This window comes from Solanum pennellii, chromosome 9, assembly GCF_001406875.1.
Source record: "Solanum pennellii chromosome 9, SPENNV200".
Taxonomy (NCBI): domain Eukaryota; kingdom Viridiplantae; phylum Streptophyta; class Magnoliopsida; order Solanales; family Solanaceae; genus Solanum; species Solanum pennellii.
In genome coordinates, this window is record NC_028645.1 from 265,075 (window position 1) to 282,496 (window position 17,422).

At 35.1% G+C, this 17,422-nt stretch overlaps 3 protein-coding genes across 3 annotated transcripts; all 3 read left to right on the forward strand.

The window, feature by feature from the left end:
- Nucleotides 1-177: 177 nt before the first annotated feature.
- LOC107031325 (dnaJ homolog subfamily B member 13) lies at nucleotides 178-5,929 on the forward strand. Its single transcript, XM_015232649.2, has 3 exons — nucleotides 178-570; nucleotides 844-1,265; nucleotides 4,935-5,929. The coding sequence occupies exons 1-3, from the start codon at nucleotides 406-408 to the stop codon at nucleotides 5,368-5,370; spliced, it is 1,023 nt and encodes a 340-aa protein (XP_015088135.1). The 5' UTR covers nucleotides 178-405; the 3' UTR covers nucleotides 5,371-5,929.
- Nucleotides 5,930-6,676: 747 nt separating this feature from the next.
- LOC107031326 (PHD finger protein ALFIN-LIKE 1-like) lies at nucleotides 6,677-15,157 on the forward strand. The gene is made up of 5 exons (XM_015232650.2): nucleotides 6,677-6,902; nucleotides 6,975-7,007; nucleotides 7,452-7,674; nucleotides 14,298-14,421; nucleotides 14,627-15,157. The coding sequence occupies exons 1-5, from the start codon at nucleotides 6,809-6,811 to the stop codon at nucleotides 14,876-14,878; spliced, it is 726 nt and encodes a 241-aa protein (XP_015088136.1). The 5' UTR covers nucleotides 6,677-6,808; the 3' UTR covers nucleotides 14,879-15,157.
- Nucleotides 15,158-15,454: 297 nt separating this feature from the next.
- On the forward strand, nucleotides 15,455-17,367 carry LOC107029883 (myb family transcription factor PHL7-like). Its single transcript, XM_015231327.2, has 6 exons — nucleotides 15,455-15,669; nucleotides 15,948-16,024; nucleotides 16,309-16,348; nucleotides 16,467-16,524; nucleotides 16,789-16,858; nucleotides 16,938-17,367. Exons 1-6 carry the CDS (start codon nucleotides 15,528-15,530, stop codon nucleotides 17,322-17,324), a joined length of 774 nt encoding a protein of 257 aa, XP_015086813.1. The 5' UTR covers nucleotides 15,455-15,527; the 3' UTR covers nucleotides 17,325-17,367.
- Nucleotides 17,368-17,422: the final 55 nt, after the last annotated feature.

The following is a 17,422-nucleotide window of genomic DNA, read 5'->3' on the forward strand; positions in this document are numbered from 1 at the left end:
CAATTTAACCACAACTTTATTAATTTTCTCTTTAAGAGTTCGAGAATACCTTATAATCGCATGAAGACTTTGAATATGAGCCTCCATTTCATATAACTTTGACACAAAAAATTAAAAGGTTTATAAGTTAAATAAAAGAAAAAATGTATCTATTAAAGAGTTATTACCAAAGAATTATATTCCAAAGAAAAGTTGTATTTTTCCAATTACCCAAACAAAAATGTGTCCTATTTGTGAATTTTACCGGTGATCGGTTGGCCCAATACTAGAAACTCCCAACTGGATTAATTTCCCGTTACTCATCCAGAGTGAAAGCAAAAGCTCCGTCCGGTGCCTCGTCGGAGAGAGAGAGATAAAGTAAGAGAAAATCTTGAAATTGTTGTCGGAGGAAGGAAGAAGAGAAGTATGGGTGTGGACTATTACAAGGTTCTTCAGGTGGACCGAAATGCCAAAGATGATGACCTCAAAAAAGCCTATCGAAAACTCGCTATGAAATGGCATCCTGATAAGAACCCTAACAACAAGAAAGAAGCTGAAGCCAAATTCAAACAAATCTCTGAAGCCTACGATGTAATTACACTTCTCAAACTTCACGGTTTTGATTTATTTTTTCCGATTATCAATTTGTCGTTAATTCTCAGAAGAAAAAAACATAAATTTGCATAACCGATTATTCTAATTTTCAAGTTCTGATCAATTTCCGTAATGTGATGTTAATTTTGAACATAGATCTCTGAGTTTTGAGATGTAAGAGGATACCTTAATTTTCACGGGGTTCGATTTATTTTCATTTTCCACAAGTCTAATAGTTAAATTCTGAAAAATTTTGAGTGTTTATTGCAGGTTTTGAGTGATCCACAGAAGAGAGTAGTGTATGATCAATACGGAGAAGAGGGGTTGAAAGGGCAGGTGCCACCTCCAGGTGCCGGTGGATTTTCTGGCCCTTCAGATGGGGGTGGTCATGGGTCGTTTCGATTCAACCCCCGTAGTGCTGATGATATATTCTCCGAATTCTTTGGGTTTTCCACCCCATATGGTGGGATGGGAGATATGGGTGGACGGGCTGGTGGTCCAAGTTTCAGTAGAGGTATGTTTGGGGAAGATATTTTCACTTCATTCAGGAACGCTGCTGGCGAAGGTGCATCTGGTAATGCTCCACGAAAGGCCGCTCCTATAGAGCGGGCACTTCCTTGTAGTTTGGAGGATCTATACAAGGGAACCACCAAGAAGATGAAGATATCCAGAGAAGTTACTGATGCTACTGGGTGAGTTCTCAGAGTATGCCCTCAGTGATAAAAATCTCACATTTTCCCCATTTTTTCTTGAATAAAAAGTTTTAAGTTGGTCTTTGTCAGGAGTTAGACTAGTTGTTTGTGAAGGGATAAAATGTGACTTAGAGAACCTCTATGAAGGAAAAATATTGCGCATTGGGATAAAATAACCTGAATAGAGTAGATATTAAAGGATTTAGGCATATCTTATGGATATGCTCATGATTGAGGTATATCTTTTGGAGATGGTCACATTAATGGTAGTTGATTTTTAAGTTAAAATTTGTAATAGAATCATTTATGTGCAGACTTAACTTGAAAAGAAAGATTTATACAGTACAATCCTAACTAATCTGATTGAGGCATAGTTGATTGATTCATATAGATGTCAAATTTATATGTGGTGGCAATAGCTTTGTATTTATCGTTTTTGTTTTTACAATGGGATGATCTGAGTGAATGCTATTTAATGCATAAGAGAGCTTTTGAAGGAGTAGAATCGAGCTTCTCTCAGTTGAGAAGTAGTCTCCAGTCTAGGTTTCCTTATTCTCTTTTGGTGTAATCAGGAAGTCCCTTGTTGTATAGATTGGGTAGAGTTTGTAGAGAATCATATTGTGTAGATTCTTTACCTTTTGGTATACCCTTGTATATGGTCTCTTTTACCATTTTAAAAAAATTAAAATTAAAAATCATTTTTTTTTATTTGCGTTTTTTATAATTAAAGCCCATGTTTTAGTTGCTCTTAAAATCAAGTACCTTAGAAATTCTTTGCGCTGCTTTTAATATCATTACATGTTTCTAGAAGCTAAGTTGCTTGGACTTTTGATGCCGCACTCATGTCAGCACGACATGGGTGTGGATCTTTATTGAATTTGGTCCATCGATTTTTGGGTGATTTGACCAAAATCAATGGAGAAATTTGGAAGAGATATAATGAGATTTTTCGGTAATCAAAACAAAAGCTTGAGGTGAAATTGAAGAAAATAAAGTTTATCTATATAGAATGTCAGTCATTTTCTTATATTACTCCCTCTAGTCCATATTGAGTGAATTGTTGGGGTATGCACACCGTAAAGAAAAATATTTGTGGACATAAATTAAAGGCTACTTTCCACTATTACCTTTTTAATTATTTCCAAACTAGTCATCAAGAAAATATAAAGTAGCTAAGAACCCCATTAAATGAAGGGTAAAATATAAAAAGAGATCTCATCAATGTTCTTGAACTTTGAATAATTTTCACTTAATTTGAATTATGAAAAAACTTTTAACAGTTCACTTGATATGAACTAGAGGGACTACCACTTTCTGTAAGCTTTCCGCATGATGTCTCATAATTTAGACATATAACTGTAATTTTAAATGTTTGAATTATTTTTAGCCGTATCTCCACTTCTTATTTGTACCTGGATCAGTATCCCAATCTTAAAATTTGATCCTGAAGGATCCAACCTCTAGATCTGCACCCTTAGCAGACACCCGCACCCAACAACTTAGTGTGGAACTAGAAATTCGTATCATACAAAGATGATGACCTTAGATTTGCTATCAAATCCATATTATAACCTGAACCATGGTCATAATGTATTCTTTAACCTCCTCCAATGGAGTGATTATGATCTAGATTCTAGACAATGCAAAAGACTCACAAGTTCTGAAATAAGATCATGTTAGACTTTAAGTGTTGAAGCTCTATCAAAAGAGTTTGTTGTTCTGCTTCTACAAATTCATCATATGCTCATTTTCCTGTTCCGTTTTCTGCATTATTGATGCTGAGAAAGGGAAAGTTCTCATGTTGATGCACCAACCCGTTTTTCAGGCCCGACAATAAGCTATAAACTAGCATAAAGGAAAAAAAAGAAACTGTGATCTAAGAATTGGAATGACTTTATGAAAAAAATACATGATCCTTTAGTGTTTGCATTTCTCAGTAAAATGGTCTACAGTATCGTAATTTGGTACTGCCAGTGGCATTAAGTAACCTCACTGTGTGCTCCAGAAGGTGGTTGAGTTAATCAATCTGTCTCACCAAAATGAGGATGACACTGATAACTAATGTGAAGCACATATATAAAACATCATTTTAGGGAAGGACACCTGTGATTTGAGTATTTATTGGTTAAAAAAAAGATTTGAGTATTTATTGGTGCCACTTAATTTAGTTATTACCTGCAAGCTGTGAGTAGAAGTTACTGTATGAATGACTTTAACTTTATTAAAAAAAAAGAAGTTACTGTATGAATGGTTGACAGCATAATGATTAAACTTTCTGAGATTGTATTTTACCCTAGAAAAGTTACAGAGCATGTGCCAAATAGTTAACAAGTTGGTTGCTCATATTGATTATTTTAATACAACTTTTTGTTTTGTGCTCCATTTGCTTGTTGCCCCTCCCGGCTCATGTTTGGTAAGATCATTGTCTCAAAAATTGTAAGGTATTTACCTCTTTACCCTCTTTCTTTTGATAAGTACCTCTTCCCTTTTCTTTTCGTAAGCAATAAGGTCCTTGCTTGTTCTGAATGTTAAGAAATATACATTACATTTTGAAAGATGATGGTAAATCAAGACAGGAAAGTGTGGGTCCTCCTGTGATGTCTGTTTGACACAAAAACACTTACATATTTATGGTGCTATTTCTCATTTTGTTTCAAGCCTTGTTTGGTTTCAAGAGTCCCTGTTTTTCGTCCTTTGTTTCTCTTTTGGAAGGCATCCGTGGATATTTTTCCCATATGCACAGGGAAAGCACAACATGTTCACTATTTCATTTATTATTATATAGAATTTCAAGGGTTCATAGAAGAAAAAAATAAAAGAAGAGAGGAAAAGTAGAATAATGGGGGAAAGAAGTCTTATGTTAGTTCTTACAGACACTTTCATCTTATTGTTATTATTTTTGAATGCTTTTTTTATTCTTTTATTTGGACGGTTGAAAGTTTTAAGTGACTGCTTGGTGTGAATTTTACTATCAGGGTAATTCCGTAGTCCCTCTATTACGTAACCATTTTGTCTTTGGCTTTTCCCTTAGAAGGGAATTATTAGTTGTACGGAATTGGGAAGTTCTTAAATGGAATTTAATTTTGGAAGAAAATATAAACTCATCACTTTTCTTTGGATTGGAAAATCTTACGTGTGTATATATTGTGATTTTCTTTGATGATGTAAAGAGGATACATATAGATCGTCTCTTAAAGTGGAGCTTAATGTTAAGTTGCTAATTTTGCTGGGATTTGAAGTTAGCACATTTTTGGGTATGCAGATGACTACTTCAGTGGAATGATACCAGTGATTCGTTCAAACTCTGAAGCAAACAAAACCTGGTACTTGGGTGGGTAGGAGGATATAGAAGCAGCCTCATTATCGCCGAGTTTCGAACTGTGTGCCACAGGCATTTCTCCTATATGTGTTTTTATGAGTGTGTCGATTCATGTCAATTTTCTTTTGTTTCTCTCTCTTTTTCAACCCAATCACTGTGAAGTTTTTGTTTCTCAAATTGCGAAGTGCTTTCTGCTACTTTTGGAAGAAGCAACAGGTCCTTGGATTCCTGCTGGTGAAGCACTTGATGTTTTAGAATGTTGTGTTGTATTTTTTCAATTTCCTTTAATAATATTTCCGATTGTTTACTAGTAGAAGTTTCTAATCCCGTTCACAATGTTGTTACTACAGGAGACCCAGTACAACAGAGGAAATTCTAACGATTGATATCAAACCAGGATGGAAGAAGGGGACTAAAATAACATTTCCAGAGAAAGGAAACGAGCAACGAGGCATAATTCCATCAGACCTTGTCTTTATAATTGATGAGAAGCCGCATAGTGTCTTCAAGAGAGATGGAAATGACCTCGTTGTCACCCAGAAAATCCCCTTGGTAGAGGCTCTTACTGGATACTCTGCACAAATAACAACCCTTGATGGCCGGAATCTAACTGTACCAATTAATTCCATCATTAGTCCAAATTATGAAGAAGTTATCAAAGGAGAAGGTATGCCCATTCCGAAGGAACCTAGCAGAAAAGGCAACTTGAGAGTAAAGTTTAACATCAAGTTCCCCAGCAAGCTTACTTCTGAGCAGAAAGCTGGCATTAAGCGGTACTTGACATGATGAGTGGACATTAGCTCCTATAGTTTTCCATCAAATGCTACATAAGCTTCACCCTGTCTCGTCTTCATCATGCAAAGAAATCTGCACTTCGTTCGTTTATTTATTTCTTCTGCAACATTTAAGTCTGTTATTTCAATATCACTTGCCTTCTAAACCGAGCATCCCGTGGAATCTCTATTTCCATTGTTTTGTGTGGCAATAGAGTACAATTGGATCCACCGCTCTCCTCTTGTGTCAATACTAGACGTGGGTGTGCCCGTGCGGGCTTACGAGTGTAGGCCCTATGGCATACCTCTCTTTTTCCTGCTATATTATACACTGATTATTGAAGCATAAGCCAGTTGGTAACTGGTGTTTACTAAGCTTGACAGATTATACTTGTTTGGTTTTGATATCAGAAAATATCTAGGAACCACCACATCTAAAGATTATTATATTTAATTTGAAAATTGTCTCAGTATTCCTTAGGTTTTGTGCTTCAGAAAAAGGTTAGCTGTTTTCTCTTGTCCATATAAACAACCAGAACTGGAAATGGTTGAGTATTGTGGTGTTTGTCTCATTGATACAACAAACTGTTGAAGTTGTTTCCTATATTGGTAATTTTTTTTTTATTTTATTGCTCATGTATCTTCAATTTGTAATATAGAAAACAACCATAAACTAGGCAAAAATTATTAGTTTCATCATCATACTATAGAGTATAGACAATTTTAAAAACATTCATTTACTTGACTAACTAAACTTAAGTACATCTTCGATTTTGTAACGTGAGTGAAATACTGATACACCCCTAAATTCTTGTTAAGTTTAGTGTTTTCAACATTTATCTCGACTTTTTATTTAAACACTCCTACAAGAGTTCAAGATAACTTGTATGTCATGCGACAGATCGGAGGTTATTACAACAAAAATAACTTTTAGCGGGAATGAACATACACATTAAAAAAGAGGGTTTAATCCTTTATCAGTATTAGCTAATTGTCATTGAATCCAATGTTGTTAAAGACTTTAAGGGACATTTACAAAATTTGCTAATTGCCGTTGAAATATATTTTTAATGACAATTAAGTTATTAGCATCAATTAATCGCGGTTGTTAGTACATTACTTAAATATACTTATATTTTTCACCAATAAATTAACCTAACACCTGTATTCTTAAAATATAATAAATAATTTATTTCTGAAAAATAAATGTTTTGAATCTTTTAGAAGTTTTGACTTTTGACCAAACAAGCAAAGATTTTTTTGCTTTATAGAAGAAAAAAAATAAAAAAAATCAAATTATAAGAATCTATCTAGTATTATAATTAAAAAAAGTCCTACTCCCACAATTATAAGCTATCTCATTTGCCTTTTTATTTTTCAAAAATTATTATATCAGTTGCCAGTAATTTTTCCTGTTAGATCTCAGAATAAATTGTTGTTGAGGTACAAAAATGGCCTCAATTTCTTCAAGTCCTCGAAGTGTAGAAGAGATCTTCAAAGATTACAGTGCTCGTCGTGTTGGGATACTTCGTGCTTTAACTGATGGTACTTCATTTTCATGCATACTTTTTAATGTTTAGTAAAAATTTGGTTACTAATTGTTTTGTGTTTTCTCAGATGTGGATGAATTTTATAATCTCTGTGATCCAGGTAATTTTAGTTTAATTAAATTTCTGGGTTTTTGTAGATCGTGGATTCTTGCTTTTATTTGCAGTCAAAAAGGTCCTCATTTTTAAAAAAAATTATATTTTTAGCTTTGAAGGTGAAAAATTGAAATGCTATTTGATGCTAAATCAATGAGCTTGCTTGAATTCACCAAGTACAAAGTGAATTTTTGAAATATTTCAGATTTTTTTTCAAAGAATTTGGTTGGATTTGCTTGATTGACCAGACACTTGAAAAATAAATGGTTCTCTTGGAAAAATCATATTTTTTCTTAATATTCTCTAAAGTTTCTTAGCAAAAACGAAGAAAATATATTTTTTCTACTTGCTGTGATATTTTAGTTTTCAAGAAAGTTTTACTAGACCTGTTGTGACTTGTCTTGATATTAGCCTTTTCTTCCTGTTAAAATGTGTCACTACTTGGGTTTAGAGAAGGAAAATTTGTGTCTTTATGGACATCCAAATGAAACTTGGGAAGTCAACCTTCCTGCGGAGGAAGTTCCGCCTGAGCTGCCAGAGCCAGCACTTGGGATAAATTTTGCTAGGGATGGAATGAATCGTAGAGATTGGCTTTCCCTGGTTGCTGTTCACAGTGATTGTTGGTTGCTTTCTGTGGCTTTCTATTTTGGAGCTCGTCTTAATCGAAATGAAAGGTAATCTTTTGTTTGTTATTTATTAAGATAAATCAACATATATAGTATTGGATTTACTTTAAGAAAATGTGGGATCTCTCTCCACTGTTTTTCGTGTAGCTCATCGATATTTTCAAAATATCGATAGAGTCTATGCTGAGTATTTTTTTTACTATGGCCATCTCTGTCCCTTCCTGTATGTAGTTCCGAACTTCCTGCTATGATTTTGATGTCTCATAGAAAAAGGGGATAACTTTTTCTTTGTTGTGAAGTTGTTAAGTGGCTATGTTTGAACATTCTAGATGTTGAACAACACAATTTCAATGTCCTGAATAGCCATTGTAACTGTTGAGTAATTAATTATCTTGAATTTGTTCTACTTCCCCTTACAACAAAGTTGGTCTATCCATCACTCTAGTGAACTTACCCTTAATCCTTGAGAACACTTCTTATTGCACACTACCTCGGTGGCAAGCCTCCATTTCACCCACCCCGCTCCAAGATGATGTGCAACATCATCATCAATCTCCCCTTTTCTTTGAATTATTGGCCCAAAAATACTTGAAACTTCCTCTCTTGGGTATGACTTGTGCATCTATCTTCACACCCTCCTCTGCTTGATGAATTATGTTTCTAAACTTGCACTCCAGATACTCTGCTTTAGTCCTGCTTAACCTAAAACCCTTAGACTCTTGGGCCTATTTCCAAATATCCAGCCTATCATGAACTGCACCACACGTCTTGTCAATCAATACTATGGCATTTGTGAATTACATACACCACGACACCTCTCCATGAATATGTCGTGTCCATTCGTCCATCTCTAAGGCAAATAGGAGCGGGATAAGGGCTGCCCTGTGGTGCAATCCCGTCATGATCAGGAAGTGTTGTCAGTCACCTCTCACTATTCTAACTTGTATCTTGGCAGCATTGTACATGCCCTTAATTGCCCTAATATAAGTCACAGGTACACCTTTAAACTCCAAACATCTCTAAAGGAACTCCCTAGGGACTATATCATTTATCTTTTCCATGTCAATGAGCATGTCTAAGTCTCTCTTTCTATCCCTATATTGCTCCAACAATCTCTGTACAAGTTATATGACTTCTATAGTTGATCACCCCAGCATGAATCGGTGTGGGTTCTTGGAGATAGACTCACCCCTCCTTCAATGGCGTACACAAGATTTTTTGCAAGCGGTGTCACCTTTTAAGTGTGTATATATATATATATATCACAGTTCACATATAGTATTATGTCTTTACCAAAAAGTAATTAAAAAAAATTTGAAACTTTTTCTGGATAAATTTTTGTTTTGAAAATTATCTCATTAAATATAATAGTGCTACATATTTATTTTTATCTAAAATATCAAAAAAATAAAAAATTAATAGCTAAGAAAGAACATAAAAAAAAGAAGAAGAAAAGCTACATATTTATTTTTATATAAAATATCAAAAAAATAAAAAAAAGGGCAAAGGAAGAACAGAAATAAAGAAAAAGAAGAAATAAGAAAAGCAAGGCTGTCCAGGTTCGAATTCACGGCCATCACATAGCAATTGACGCACGTAAGCAACTGAGCTGTATGCCACTTTATGTCAAATTAAACACTGTATACTATATGTATTTTCTCTTTTCTGTCTTATATATATATATGGCATATTTTTGGACAAAGCCGTGTCCAGTGACACCCCTTGGGCCACCCCTGCCCTCATCCTTATCTCGACCACCCTCTCTGACTTTCATATTATGACTTAGTAGCTTGATACCCATGTAGTTGTTGCAATTCTCTTATTCTTGTACAATGAAACCATTGTACTCCAATTCCATTCTTTTGGCCTCTTAACCGTCTTAATTATGACAATAAATAACCAGTCAACCACTCCAAACTTGTTTTGCTGTTATTCCAAAAATCCACTGGGATCACGTCTGGCCTAATCGCTTTTCCTCTCCTCATCTTACAAATATCCCCGTCAACCTCTGTAGCCTTATCCACCTACATTACTAGAATCCCTAGGATTGAAATACCTTTTTTCGTCTCTATCTAATGTTGGCCTCTTCTCTTAACACTTTGCCATAATCATCCTTGATGCACTTTTGGTCCAAGCTACGATTTTTCCTATCCTCACCTTTGCGGGCCTATACTTCTTTCTACTCCCACATTTGCTCTCGAGCTCTTCATACAAGTGCTTAAAAGATGTTTTAGCCGTTGTGATAGCTAGTTTCACTTCCTTCTTCGCCATCTTATACCTCTCCCTATTCTTCCTTATCTAAGCTTTCCACTAATATCGTATAAGCTACCTTCTCGGCTTTCACATCTCCTTGCACCTCTCCATTCCACCAACAATCCCTTTATGCCCGCCTTAGCTACCCCTTAACCCTTAATATCTAGTCTAATTGCTTCCCTGAGCTATCCTGGTCCGCATACTATTTGCAGCCCCGCTACTTCCCCAAGCCCCTATAGCCACCAACTTTTTTCTGATCTCCTAGGCTTTCACCTTTGTCAGCCTCCCTATTTAATCCTTGTCTAATTATATATAGCCCTTTTCTTCTTCTTCTTCCACTTGATATCTAAATCCATTACCACAAGCTTATGTTGGGTTGTAAGATTCTCGTTCTGGATAACCTTGTAGTCCTTGGATAAACCTCTATCACACTTCCTAAGGAGCAAGTAATTTATTTGTCTTGACTACTGAACTACAATATGTCACCAACTTAAAAGGTTTTGCGAATTCTAAAAGTAAAACTCCTCCTTCATTTCTGTCCCAAAGCCGAGACTGCCATGCACATTGTCATATCCTCTTAAAGTGATCCCTATGTGACCTTTAAAATCTCCTCCTAATAGTAGTTTCAGTCTACGGGATACCTCTCACAACCTCGTCCGACTCCTCCCAGAAGTATATTGACCTCCTTGTTCAACCGCCTGAGGAACTTATGCACTAATAATGTAAATTTATCCTTCCCAAAGCTATCTTAATAACCATCATCCTATTAGTCACCCTCCTAACCTTTACCACTTGTTCCCTGAGTTTCCTATCTACTAAGATGCCTACGCTATTACTAATGCTCTAGCTTCCTAAGTACCACAACTTAAATCCGTCTACATCCCTATCCTTGGTTCCTGCCCATTTGATTTCCTGGACAAGCTACAATGATCTTCCTTTCCTTGAGAATCTTCACCAACTCTTATGGTTTTCCTGTTGATGTCCCTATGTTCCAAGATCCAACTCTCAACCTAGAAGCACATTTTGGTACCCTTACCCACCCCTACCCCTCACACCCATCCTCAATCAAGGATATGACCTTAAACTTCCATCAAACCCCGACTACACTAACACAGGTTATAACAATACTCAAGTGAAGTAATCAAGGGTTCCACTAAATTGACTCTACAACAATCGGAGGAGTCCAGAAAAAGGAAAAACAGTGCAACTAACTGGCAGGAAACAAGAATGAAAAATAATCAGGAGTTCACCAAAATTGACACCAAAACAACCGCAGAGTCTAGAATTAAAGGAAAAACAGTGCAACTAACAAGTAAAAAACAAAAATATACATCAATTAAGCAATCTAATTAAAACAGTCTGTACAAATTAATTCAATGCACCTAACTTAAAAAAGGCTAACTGAGCAAATTAATTCAATCAAAACAAGCCAGGTTTCTCAGTGATACCAGATGCAAGAAAAAGTATCATAAGCAATACGCAAATAACAAAAAGATGCAGACAAAATGCGATGCTAGGAAGGTGATTAATCCAAACTACTATTTTTCTAATATATGGCCAGAGGAAGTTCTAATCAATTTATGTAATCTCAGTATGATCCCATGTGCTCCCCGATAGTAACTGCTTGTTATTGTCCCGAACCCTCCTGCCCGCAGTATCCCATATTTGCAGCTTGATTGTCTTTTCATCCTGCTCCGGTCCTCATTTTGGAATCAGCTCTGATGGTGCTAATGTAACTGTCGTCATTGGCGAATCTGAGAAGAAGACTGTATTTGCTGGCAGAAGAATTACCGATTAACAACGATTTGAACAAGTAATGGCTGCAGCCAAAAAAAATCAGTAAAATTAATGGAAAAAAATCACATGAATGTTGCAAAATCTCGAACTATTCGTTGCTCATGTTTGCTTCTTCTGTTTTTAGCTATGGAGAAAATAGGCTTTTCTTCTTCTGAGAAAGAGGATTTCCTGTTGGATAGCTATGCGTTTTGTTTCTTGAAACTGGTAACTTGTGTGTATCTATCTATGTAAATGAACAAAACAATGTATATGTTGTACTGAAGCCATATTTTACAAAACATGTCTCTAAGAAACTGAAGCTATTCTGACCATCTAAATGGAATCTAGCATATTGAGAATTTCTACAGTTTCTCCTGGGTAGAACTGTACACCAAAAAGACAAAAGAGCATAATACAGTTCAATTTAATCTTTTGCACAAAATTGCTCAGATCTTCAAAACATTTGGAATTTCTCCCTTTCTAGACTGTCCACCAAATGTTAGCTGGGACAGTTATCCATCTTTCACTATCATTTTCCTAAACTCCTGCTTCCTCCCAACTAAGTAATACATCAGATATCTCCAAGTGATGCCTCTAAGATTAATGAAGATTCTCTACAGTTGTTCTGTTAACTTGCAATGAAGAAAAAGATGTTGTATCTGCTCTTTCACCACATAAATAACATCTGGGATAGAGAGAGATACCTCTTTTCTTCAAATTTTCCCAGGTAAGAGTTAAGACTAGCCTCTTTTGTTGAAAACAAACAAAGCAAGCTACTAAATGTGGTATCTTTGTCTTCCAGATGTGCTTCCGAGGCCAATTCTCAACCTGTTGATTGGTTTGATTCAATACTTTATAGGCTGAACTCACATTGTATGAACCACTACTATGCCCATTCCACCAGAATCTATAGCCCCCTCCTGTAAACCACCAATATTTTCCGAAGTACTGTAAAATTCAGTCGCCCTATTTAACTCCCAGTCATTGAGCATCATTCTGAAGATAAGATCCCAGCCTTGTTTTGTCCACATTTCTGTCAGGGTCTTTTCTGTTGTTGGTCACTAGGTTGAAAATATCAGGAGTATTGATCGCTATGTATTGTTAAGACTGTCATTAGGTGGTGACAGTGCTTGGTTCAAGCAAATAAATGGTTGCTCTGTGTTATCAGGTTGAAATTCTACAGCTTGCACTTCATTCAATCTTGAAATGTGACAAATTTTGTTAGTCCAAAAGATGAGTTCTTCTTGAGTCTGTATGGTTGAAGATTATTTCTGATGGGGCAGAGGGGATGCATTCTGTTGGTTGTTTATTTTTTTCATGCTTGTCGAGTATTGAAGTTACAACATTTTTCTTGATTACATGTAACTCCATGTCTGTGTACCACCCTTTTAGAGTCAGTTACACAGTTCTGGAGTCCATCTTTGTAACACTCCATCTATTAAGTACACAAACATGCTTCTTTTCTTTTTTGTTTCCTTAATCTTCTGCGAGTCCATAGATCATTCACCAACTTAACTTAGCTTTATTATATTTGTCTTCAAGTATTAGGTTTCATTGAGAAACTATTTCTGTTGTGCATGTGTGGTGTGGTGTATTGCCAGTTTTGAATTTTGTTTGCTAAGACATCCATCTTACTCTTCAATCGCTTGCCCCGGGATTTCTGGAGGGTTGATCATTCTATTTAAAGTTGTATCTAGCTTCTTTGGATGTTGGGACATCTGAAGTGGAGGAACCTCTACATTTATGCAACTTAAACATGCAAAGAACTTCGGAATAGTCTATTCATTTATCTAGCCACCACATTACCTTTATTTACATGTAGGATATATGTTATGTTTTCTGGTTTGATATTTCTTCTGGTTCCAGTTCCACTTTCTTTAAAGGACAGCTACTGGTGCTAATAACTAGCCTTGAGACACTTTTCTCTTTCTAATGATAGATTGCATCTCTAGTAGTGATGAATGTGCATTTGTGGATTAAAAAAGGGGGGCAGCCAGGTGCATGAAGTATCTGGTGTTCACGCAAGGTCCGGGGAGGGGTCGCACCCCAAAGAGGTGTGATCTTTCTCTCTCTCTCTGTGTGTGTGTGTGTATATATATATATATATATATATATATATATATATATATAAAGAGAGAGAGAGAGAGAGAGAATGTTAAGGATGGTAACACATGTTTGCCAAGGCGCTCTCTTTCCTAGAGATCTCATAGTTTATACTTGTCATAGTATTTGTTTGATTCTTCTTTTCTTGGTCATTGCATTAGATTCAAAATTCAGCGGCAGCATCTTTTTAGATATAATCATTTGGTATCCGGAACACACTAGCCACACTTATCCATATTCTTACCACGTAGGGCCCAGACGCCCAGTTAAGGAGGTAGTGTTCCTTACAAGTGGCAGCTTTTATTACTTCTTATTCACCTCTTTCACCACTCCACCATCTTCATTTGTGGTGGATGTGTGGAGGCTTGCAAGAGATGAAAAGAATAACAATTTAGTGTCACTCTACTTGCTAATTGCTATTTCTAGACAACTTTCTGATTTGGTTCTTTATAACTTTCGCCTGGGAAGTCTCTACTTCTTGGTGTAACTTTTCTGCGAGGAAGTTCTTGTTAGTCTGAGTTTCCATACTTTTTGTACAGGAAGCGTCTATTCAGCTTGATCAACGACGTGCCAACTGTCTTTGAAGTTGTGACTGAAAGAAAACCAATAAAAGATAAGCCCAGTGCAGACAGTGGGAGCAGATCACGTGGCAGTAGCATAAAGGTATGAAAACATCAAAGCTATTATGTTATCTTCCCTTTAATTTGTTGTTCCTTAGTTGGTAGGTCCCCTTGGTATTAGTGCGAAATATCAGTAACACCATGATACTTTTATTTAGCTTCTCCTCAGTATGTCATGATCTATTATTTAATGTGCTTGCTCACTCTCTCCTTCATTACTAAAGTCAAAATTTCCCCATTTTACGCAGAGATCTAGTGATGGTCAGGTGAAAAGCACCCCGAAGCTGGAAGATGAAAGTTATCTGGAGGATGACGAAGAACACGGTGAAACACTCTGTGGAAGCTGTGGTGGGAATTACAGTGCTGATGAATTTTGGATTGGCTGCGACATCTGTGAGAAGTGGTACCACGGCAAGTGTGTGAAGATAACACCTGCTAAAGCTGAGAGTATAAAGCAATACAAATGCCCGTCTTGTACCTTGAAGCGAAGCAGACAGTAGTCCTCTCATGAATCAGAGAAAGAGCAGCCATAATTCTATTTCTGGCCATTAACAGAATAGTACAGCAAATATTACACCTGTAATGGACATGCTATTGTAATCTTTTCTTTACCTATATATGCTCAAAAAGAAGATAAAGTTTCTCTTATTTCCTTCATCCATCTTCAGTATTTAACACAATCCCAATACCTATATAGAAAGTCTGTTAATTTACTCTACTTCCTTGATCATGTTAAATTGTTCACAGTTATTTGTCAATGAAATACATAGTTATGTTGATTTACAGGTACAACTTCCATACCTGGTTGGTTACTATAGTGTGATATTTGGATTTAGCCAACAGTATAAACCAAAAACTGAAAAGCTGGCTTATAGATATGCCTTATTTTGTCTTGTCCAATTGACAAGTGCCAATTTTTACTACTCTTGTTAGCTTCTTGTTGCTTATGAGTTTAGTTCTCTTCACCAAATGATTATAAAAATCAACATAATTTTGGAATTTGGAATATCTTTTTTCACATAGCTTGGTTTTTTCCGAAAATTTATCTGTATTATACCTACCCTGTTACCATAGGATCCATCAACTTGTTAACATATAAGTGTTGTTTCTTTTTCTTTGTCTATAAGCTTTGGCAGAGTTCTCTCTGTAATGCCTGGGGAATTCAGAGAGCAGCCAAGTTCCAGTATGGCTTCGAATCGTTCCGATGGTTCATCAAAGGAGAGACTGAAATGGACTCAAGAGCTTCATGATCTGTTTGAGAAGGCAGTGAGTCAACTCGGAGGTCCGGAAAGTAAGTAAACGTTTTATCTATACAAGGTTTAACCGTTGAGGAGAGCGTTCTTATTTTCTTTTTGATAATGAGTGGCGATGAGATACCCTTTTGTTTAGTTAAATATGTCTTTCACATGCACACCTAATTCCTTTTCTTGAGTCGTATGAGTCAAACACATGAAAATTCTCTCGATTCTCCATTTCTACCATATATTTATCCTCTCACCAATTTTATTTACTTTTTTTTCATTTTCTTAAATTATTTTTTGTTAAAAAAAAAACTAAATTGGCTTGCAGGAGCAACACCAAAAGGAATTTTGAAGGTTATGGGGATTTCTGGTCTAACAATCTTCCACGTGAAAAGCCACCTACAGGTTTTATTAATATCCCTTTGTGATAATTTCTTTCATTTTTGTATAAATAATTTATTCACAATTTTTATAATCCATAAATCATAAAATTAGGATTCTAGATGTGCATATATCACTAGAGTAGCTTAAAAAGCGTGCGATATAAATTCATGTGAATTCAATAACTTTTGCTCATATTTTTTATATATATTAAGAAATTTATCAATTATAACGATAAACTCAATTAATATTATAGTATTAACTTGAAATTGTTGAAAAAAAACTCAAACTCTTTTGATTTGCAACAGAAATACCGCATGTCAAAATTTGTACGTGAAGACTCTGAAAGTAAGTTTTTTATTTTTTTATTTTTTTATTTACAAGTTAATTATGTTAATATAAATAAATATACACTAAAGTTATATATTAATTTATTTTCTCTTGCTTTTCATTTTTTAACATATAGTTGGCAAGTTTGAAAGGAGAAGCATATCAGAAATTTTACCAAACTTCAGTGTTACAGCGTGAGTTACTATTTAATTCCTCTGACACGGATTCTGAATTAAAAGTTTATAAATTTTCATAACTATAATAAATTAATATTTAATAATACCTGAGTTCAAAATCAAATATGTATACATATATATAATGAAACAAGTGTCATATGTTTTTTTCTTGTTTTGCGGATTATAATTAAAAATTCACAAATAATATACCTATAAATATTAGGCGAAAGTTCTTTTATACTATAGTTTAGAGAAGTTAAAACTCTGTATCGATTTATATAGGGGTGCTCAACTTAATGAAGCATTACAAATGCATATGGATGCACACAAGCGATTAAGTGATCATCTTGAGGTAAACTAATTAAGCTTATAATTTAATAAATCCATGTTTAGTAAATTATTAATTAAGATTAATTTTTTTCTTTTTAAAGGTTCAAAGAAACTTGAAGATAAAACTTGAAGCACAAGGAAAATTTCTAGAACGAATAATGGAAGAAGAAAAAGTTTGTGCTTCAAGTTCTAGACCTAATTGCAAGTCTTATTCGTATTTACCCTTATCGTTACCATCCCTATGCGAGGAATCTGAATCAAATGTCAAGGAACTCGAGGTTGAATATGATTCCGAGTTTGATATATCTGGTTGTCAATTATCAAGAAAAAAAACTCGATTCGAGGAAGACGATGGATTATTAAATCATCGATACAATAGTACTAATAATAATGTTACATATTCACCACAAGAATTAGAATGGGGTACTCTTGAAACTTACCAATCAACACCACATGATTTGCATGCTTTATATGATTATCTTATTTAATCAATTTAGTTAAATATATGTTGTTTGAATTTAAATTTTACGATTGGACATATGAAGAAAAAGTGTGTTAGTTAGGAAATATATATATATATATATAT

Excerpts from the sequence above, each read along its gene's own strand:
- LOC107031326 (XM_015232650.2), top strand. The coding sequence starts at position 6,809 with ATGGCCTCAATTTCTTCAAGTCCTCGAAGTGTAGAAGAGATCTTCAAA. Across the intron at positions 6,903-6,974 it reads ACTTCGTGCTTTAACTGATG|ATGTGGATGAATTTTATAAT; the intron begins GTACTTCATTTT and ends GTGTTTTCTCAG. Across the intron at positions 7,008-7,451 it reads TTATAATCTCTGTGATCCAG|AGAAGGAAAATTTGTGTCTT; the intron begins GTAATTTTAGTT and ends ACTTGGGTTTAG.
- LOC107031325 (XM_015232649.2), top strand. The coding sequence starts at position 406 with ATGGGTGTGGACTATTACAAGGTTCTTCAGGTGGACCGAAATGCCAAA. Across the intron at positions 571-843 it reads AAATCTCTGAAGCCTACGAT|GTTTTGAGTGATCCACAGAA; the intron begins GTAATTACACTT and ends TGTTTATTGCAG. Across the intron at positions 1,266-4,934 it reads GAAGTTACTGATGCTACTGG|GAGACCCAGTACAACAGAGG; the intron begins GTGAGTTCTCAG and ends TTGTTACTACAG.
- LOC107029883 (XM_015231327.2), top strand. The coding sequence starts at position 15,528 with ATGCCTGGGGAATTCAGAGAGCAGCCAAGTTCCAGTATGGCTTCGAAT. Across the intron at positions 15,670-15,947 it reads TCAACTCGGAGGTCCGGAAA|GAGCAACACCAAAAGGAATT; the intron begins GTAAGTAAACGT and ends ATTGGCTTGCAG. Across the intron at positions 16,025-16,308 it reads ACGTGAAAAGCCACCTACAG|AAATACCGCATGTCAAAATT; the intron begins GTTTTATTAATA and ends GATTTGCAACAG.